The sequence below is a fragment of the Onychomys torridus genome, chromosome 4 (assembly GCF_903995425.1).
Source record: "Onychomys torridus chromosome 4, mOncTor1.1, whole genome shotgun sequence".
Lineage (NCBI taxonomy): Eukaryota > Metazoa > Chordata > Mammalia > Rodentia > Cricetidae > Onychomys > Onychomys torridus.
The window spans coordinates 63,310,127-63,317,336 of NC_050446.1; the positions used below are offsets into that span (position 1 = coordinate 63,310,127).

Below are 7,210 nucleotides of genomic sequence, written 5' to 3' on the forward strand. Positions count from 1 at the left end.
ATTAACTTCATTTGAGACATAACATAGGTTAAGTCCATTATTTTTCTGTTAAGTTCCAATTTGGAAAATCTCTCCAGAGGTGAAAGTGGGGTATTGAAGTCTCCAACGATTAATGTGTGGAGTTTTATATGTGATTTAAACTTTAGTAATGTTTATTTTACATATGTGGGTGCCCTTGTGTTTGGGGCAAAAATGTACAGAATTGAAACATCCTTTTAGTGGATCTTTCCTGCGATGAGTATGTAATGTCCTTCATCATCTCTTTTGATTGATTTTAGTTGGCAGTCTATTGTGCTGGATATTAGGATGGCTACACGAGAAAGCTTGTTAAGAACATTTGATTGGAAAGTCTTTTCCACACCTCTTGGAATATTGCTATGGACACTAGGCATGGAAGTTGGCCACACCAGCTGTGGTGGCACAGACGAAAGGCAGGATCGGCCCTCAAGCTACCCAACCCGCCATGAGAGAGCTGCGCATTGCACCCACAGGGTCCCAGACCTCTCTGGATTCTCAGGATTCGAAGATGCCGGTAGCCAGAGTCCTGCTAAGACACACCACCAAGATGTCTCTAAATGAACGCTTTGCTCAACTGTGGAAGAACACACAGCCACAGCGGGTGCCAGGGAACGTCGGTGCCTCCATGAGGCTTCAGCAGCAGCTCGCCAGTGCCAGAAACAGAAGACTGGCCCAGCAGATGGAGCAAAGCCCCTCTGTCCAGGCAGCGTTAAGTCCCGGGCAGAGCTTTGAGGGGTGCCTGGGTGAGAGGAGCGTCCAGGTCCAATGTGCCCTTGCCAGGGGAGCGAATGGAGCAAGAGGCGCAGGGAGAGTCCAGAGAGACCTGCCCCCAGGTGGAGGAGCAAGTGGGGGACCTGGCGCCAGAACCCTGGCCGGGGGCGGGGTGGCACCCCCAGGTTGAGCTGGGTTTGGTCGCAGAAGAGGGGCTTTTGGAGCCCAAGGCTGTGGCCGAGGGAGAGGTGCCCTCACTCGGCCTGCACTGACCAAGGAGCAGCTGGATGCACAACTGGACACATACATGGCTAAGGCGAGAGCGCCCCTGGATGCTAAGTTGGAGGCCTACATAAATAAATAAAAAAAAAATTGAAAAGCCAGAGTTTATTCCAATTCTGCTATTTTGTTATGACCCAATTCTTTATCAGCACTAAACTTGACTACATATTAATGTACAAGCCTTTTCAAATTATAATGTTTGTGAACTTGAGCTCAGCCATTAAAAAATAGTCACTTACTGTGTATTTCAACAAAAATAGTAGCCTTCTGTCCACTTTTTTTTTCTCAATGTAGTATTTTATATTGCTTTAATATATCTTTTTCCCTACTTTTTATTTATTATATTTGTGTTTTAATTTTACACATCAGCCATGGGTTCTCCTGTCCTCCCCACTCCCGCCCCCGCCCCCACCTTCTTCCCAGCCCCTCCCCTCCATTCCCATCTCCTCCAGGGCCAAGACTCCCCTGAGGATTCATTTAAACCTGGTGGATTCAGTACAGGCAGGTCCAGTCCCCTCCTTCCAGGCTGAGCTAAGTGTCCCTTTGTAAGCCCAAGTTTCCAAATAGCCAGCTCATGCACTAAAGACAGGTCCCAGTCCCACAGCCTGGGTGCTTCTCAAACAGTTCAAGCTATTCAATTTTCTCACTTATCTAGAGGGCCTACTCTAGCTGGGGGCTCCACAGCCTTTGGTTCATAATTCTTGTGCTTCCATTCTTTTGGCTATTTGTCATGGTGCTTTTCCAATCTTGGTCTCAACAATTCACACTCTTACAGTCCCTCCTCTTTCTCGACAATTGAACTCCTGGATCTCCACCTGGGGCCTGGCCGAGCATCTCTGCATCCACTTCCTTCAGTTATTGGATGAGAGTTCAAGCATGACTGTTAGGGTGTTTGGCCATCTGATCACCAGACTAAGTCAGATCAGGCTTTCTCTCGACCATTGTCAGCAGTCTACAGAGGATGAATCATTGTGGATTTCTGGGGACCTCTCCATCACTCTGCCTATTCCTGTTCTCATGTGGTCTTCATTTATCATGGTCTGTTATTCCTTGTTCTCCCTTTCTGTTCCTGATCCAGCTGGGATCTCCTGCTCCACTAAGCTTTCGTTCCCTCAAACCTTGCCCTTCATTACTCCCACTGTCATCCAGGTTGTTCATGTACATCTCATCCATTTCTCTGTCATTGGAGATCCCTGTGTCTTTCCTAGGGTCCCGTTTTCTAGGTAGCCTCCCTGGAGTTGTCCAATAAATGATGAAAGTGGATGCAGAGATCCTTAGCCAGGCCCCAGGTAGAGCTCCAGGAGTCCAATTGTCGAGAAAGAAGAGGGACTATAAGAATGTGAATTGTTGAGATTGAGATTGGAAAAGCACAGGGACTAATAGCCAAAAGAATGGAAGCACATGAATTATGAACCAAAGGCTGTGGAGCCCCCAGCTTGAGCAGGTCCTTTGGATAAGTGAGAAAATTGAATAGCTTGAACTGTTTGAGAAGCACCCAGGCAGTGGGACCCGGACCTGTCCTTAGTGCATGAGCTGGCTGTTTGGGAACTTGGGCTTACACAGCAGACACTTTGCTCAGCCTGGAAGGAGGGCACTGGACCTGGCTGTACTGAATCCACCTAGTTTAAATGTATCCCCAGGGGAGTCTTGGCCCTGGAGGAGATGGGAATGGAGGGGAGGGGCTGAGGGGAAGTTGGGGACAGGGGCGGGAGGACAAGGGAATCCATGGCTGATGTGTAAAATTAAAACACAAATATAATAAGTTAAAAAAGGAAAAAAAATCCGTGCTGGTTGTTATACTTATAATTTGTTTTTTGTTTGTTTATTTATTTCAAGACAGAGTTTCTCTGTGTAGTTTTGGTGCCTGTCCTGGATCTCAAAATGTGAACCAGGCTGGGCTCAACTCACAGAGATCCACCTTGCTCTGCCTCTGGAGGGCTGGGATTAAAGGCGTGCACCACCACTACCCAGCATACTTATAATTTCTTAAAAGTTGATTTATCAGTAAAATTCCAATGCTGAAAAGGGCTTCTACTACTCTAAATATGGCAAAGAGCCCAGTGTGTATGGCAGTACACAAGGATCACTGTCCTTTAGGACAAAGTGGCCTGGCTTTATGAGTCAGGAGAAAGAACGGGAAAACAAAGCCATGCCAGTGTAAGATCCTCAACTGCCAGAGCTGTAAATAGTGCACCTCTTTCTCTAAAGGAAAACTAAGCAACTGGTATTAACTGATATTTCACTTTGAGAGAAACTACCCAAGAAGGATGAGTCATCTACACCAGCAAGAGTGACACCAAAGATGGATCCATTCAGAAAGCATGGCTCTGAAATAGAACAGGAATAATTACCATCTGAGTGTATACCAGAAATTAAATCCACACATGAGCCAAGGTGATCCCAAGGGGCACTGCATATATTTCTATTTCAGGAGTACTGAATATCCAGCTCTTACCTTTTGCTGGTAGAGTGATTTCCTTGGTAGGCTTTGACAGGCTAAAAGCCACCTCTATTTTCAAAAGCAATTTGATGGAGCTCAGTCAAGGTAATGTATAATTATGCTGCTAGCGTGTATTATTTAGGATATTTCTCAACTTGAAAATCAAGTCAATCAAGCAAAAATCATGAAATTCTGGGAATGTCATCTAAATATAAGCTAATTACTTATTACAACTACTGAATCTATTCACTTTCTTAACTATTAAATGAAATAATACGTATTTCAAATAATATTAATGACAATAATAGTGCTATTAATGTATTTGAAATTATCTTAAAACTAGTACTAATAAATGTGAGAAAATATGGAGATATTTGTCCGTTGAAATTTATTTACTGGTATACTAATTCAAAGTAGAAACTAATGTACTCAATGATGTATACATGAAGTAGTTTCTAAAAAAAAAAGGAAAATATGGATGAAATTCTCAGAATTTCAGAGAAAACCATAGAGAAAAATTTCACATGAAGAATAGTAGAAAAGCATAGCCTGATTAAGAACTTATATTTGTTATCTTCAAGCTAATTTTATAACATATATCAGGTTTGTTTTTCATATGCATGTCAACTGAACCTAACTACTCCTTTGACCAGGAAAGTGCTATAACTCTGAGCTGAATATCTGCCTGAATTAGTATTTTTCATACAATGAATCAGAGCTGTTAGTTAAAACGTTTACTGAGAAGATTGCTGAGATTAAGGTTTTCATACCTGGCATACTTGAGAGGAAAAGGATAAAGAAAGATTCATAATAACCCGTCTTTTCATCAGAAAATATTAGCTTCAAAATATTAACTCTAATTAAAATATTAAAATGAAGACAAATCATTTTGAGTGAGTGGTGACAACTTTCAAGGCAAAAAGCTTTGTTAAGAAAATGATGGAATATAAATAAAAATATTATAAACTGGGACAAAATGTTAAAAATTAAGGTAACATAATTATCTCTCAGTGGTAAAATGATGTTTGTCCATAATATACAGTAGTAAATTATGTGCATATCATAATACATACATCAATAAGATACATCAGCAACATATTCAGTTTTGATATGTCAACTGTCAGAATTAGAGTAAGGTGAATGGGGATTTAATGTATCATATGGCATGTATGCTTATGAATCAGTTATGACATTAATGCAGTTCAAATTACAATGGAATTAACTATTTCAGTTTTGCCATCTCTGCAGATGAAGATCAATTTAAAACAGAAAAATCAAATGTCTCTACACTGATAGAATTTATTCTTCTGGGGTTTTCTGATGTTCCTAGTCTGCAGTGGATGTTGTTTCTAATATTTTTGTTCATGTATCTGATTATTCTGATGTGCAACAGCATTATAATACTATTAGCCAAAACTGACTCTGCTCTCCAGACCCCTATGTATTTTTTCCTTAGTAACTTTTCCTTTTTGGAAGTATGTTACGTAACAGCTACTATCCCAAGAATGCTTATGGATCTTTACACCCTAAAAGGAAATATTTCTGTGCTTGCCTGTGCAACACAAATGTATTTTGTCCTTATGTTAGGAGGCACAGAGTGCCTCTTGCTGGCAGTGATGGCCTGTGACCGCTATGTGGCCATATGCAAACCTCTTCAATATTCTTTACTCATGAAGGATAAAGTGTGTTTGCAGCTGATAGTTGCCTCCTGGATCATTGGGATTCCAGTAGAAATTGGGCAGACCTACCAGATATTCTCTTTGCACTTTTGTGGTTCTAACAAAATCGATCACTTCTTCTGTGACATTCCCCCACTACTCAAGCTTGCTTGTGGTGACACTTTTGTAAATACAGTAGCAGTCTATATTGTTGCAGTGGTATTTGTCATGGTTCCATTTCTTCTGATCATTGGCTCCTATGTCAAGATTATCTGCAACATTATGAAACTTTCCTCAGCCAAAGGGAGGGCCAAGGCCTTTTCCACCTGCTCTTCTCACTTGATAGTTGTAGTCTTGTTCTTTGGAACTGGCAGCATCACTTACTTACAACCCAAATCAAATCAGTCAGAAGGAATGGGGAAGCTGCTTTCTCTTTTCTACACCATTTTGATCCCAGCTTTGAATCCTCTCATCTACACTCTGAGGAACAAGGACATCATGATGGCCATGAGAAAACTGCAAAATAAGATACTAACAAGGTGGGAAAGCTTAAAATAGAAAAATACAGATGCATACAAATGAAAACTCAAGCTTGGTATTGCAAACTTTAATGCTGAAGATCAGTTTTGTGATTAACAAATTACAATGTTTTAAGAGACACTTGTTTCCTGGAAATTATGGTGTTGAGTGTAATCAGTATAAATGAACTAACTCACTGTGAAAATGTCATGTTCTTGTTTGTTTTTCAGAGACAGGGTTTCTCTGTGTAATAGCCCCAGCTGTCCTCGAACTTACTCTGTAGACCAGGCTGGCCTCAAACTCGGAAAACATCATTATTAGGATCCATCAGTGCTCTCAGTGTTAACGGTTGTGTTTTCAGGCAATTTGTGCAGCTCAGTGTAAGACAGCTAAGGGACCACCAAATTGTGGGGTCATTTGCTAAGAGGAGCTTTGTCTAACAGTCTTAGTCCTCCTTGGATTTTCTGTCTCCTGTTCTTAAATTTGGATGTGTCATGGCTGTTCACATCCTTCAATTTTTTTGGCATTATTGCCTTCCTTCATTTGTGGCTAAGTGTCGCTGACCTCGGATTCATCTTGATACCATGCTCCCTGTGTCTGTTTTCTAAACTTTTACAGCTGTGTTGTGTGACAATTTGGGTTGATTTGGTACCCATAATGACTGATATTGATCATATTTTAAATGTAGTTTTTAGAAAAATTTGTTTGTGAAAATAGATGACCTATTTTTTGCCTTTAATCTGTCTTTTTCCATTTTTCTATACTTCCATAGTCCATATAATTTCCAACCTGTATATCTGTTCATGCTCTTACTGTTCTATATTTTATAATTCCCTTAGAACTTTTAACTGTCTGTTTTACTTTCAGGTCTTACCTTAGCAATCTGTTTAGAAGTGGAAATTGCTAAAGATTTCAGATTAAAATATCCAACTCAGGCATGTCACAGAAACAGAGACATAGACAGACAAACAGAAATAGAGAAAATGACAGAGACAGAGAAAAGTTTTGGTACATTATTCAGTGACCAGACAAGTCAGAAAACTGCACTGACTCATCACAGGATAGAACTTGGTGTTTGTTTATGTTTACTGCTGAAATATAAGCATTCTTCCAAGAGATATATTTTTCTTTCTTTTTCTATATCCTGTTATTTTTAATATTTAAATGAATGGTGTGGATACTGAGAAAGGAAGATATCATGAGGGTCTTAAAATTATTGTTGAAAATTTACTATATTAGCCGCATATTCATACCTATTTCATATTTTCTAGCATAACTGCTCTTTCATTTGATCAAAAGTTGTTGCGTTGCTTTCCTACTACAATGTGAACTAATTTTTCTCCTCATTCATGGTAATATTTTATATCAGAATTGAAAATAATAATAAATTCAACTGTATTCAGTCAAAAAGGCACTTCCCCCTAAGATAATATTTAAAGTGAAATTTTCAAACTGGAAGATGTTAAATATGTCACAAAAGAAGTTTTCCAAATGAAAACTACATAATAATCAAATTAATTTTCCCAAGAATATCATATGATTGATTCAAATACAGCCAAGATGAAACCCCTTGGAAGAGGGT

General features: G+C 39.8%; 1 protein-coding gene and 1 pseudogene across 1 annotated transcript; both read left to right on the top strand.

Annotated features, from left to right (window-relative positions):
• The first annotated feature begins 463 nt into the window (after nucleotides 1-463).
• LOC118581792 lies at nucleotides 464-1,093 on the top strand (annotated as a pseudogene).
• A 2,034-nt stretch (nucleotides 1,094-3,127) lies between these two features.
• Nucleotides 3,128-5,706, top strand: LOC118581793 (olfactory receptor 10AG1-like). The gene is made up of 2 exons (XM_036184236.1): nucleotides 3,128-3,168; nucleotides 4,683-5,706. The coding sequence occupies exons 1-2, from the start codon at nucleotides 3,128-3,130 to the stop codon at nucleotides 5,665-5,667; spliced, it is 1,026 nt and encodes a 341-aa protein (XP_036040129.1). The 3' UTR covers nucleotides 5,668-5,706.
• Nucleotides 5,707-7,210: the final 1,504 nt, after the last annotated feature.

What these genes read in the sequence shown, in the direction of transcription:
- LOC118581793 (XM_036184236.1), top strand. Translation starts at nt 3,128, where the DNA reads ATGAGTCAGGAGAAAGAACGGGAAAACAAAGCCATGCCAGT. An exon ending in GAAAACAAAGCCATGCCAGT is followed by an intron (nt 3,169 to 4,682) that starts GTAAGATCCTCA and finishes TAACTATTTCAG; the next exon opens with TTTTGCCATCTCTGCAGATG.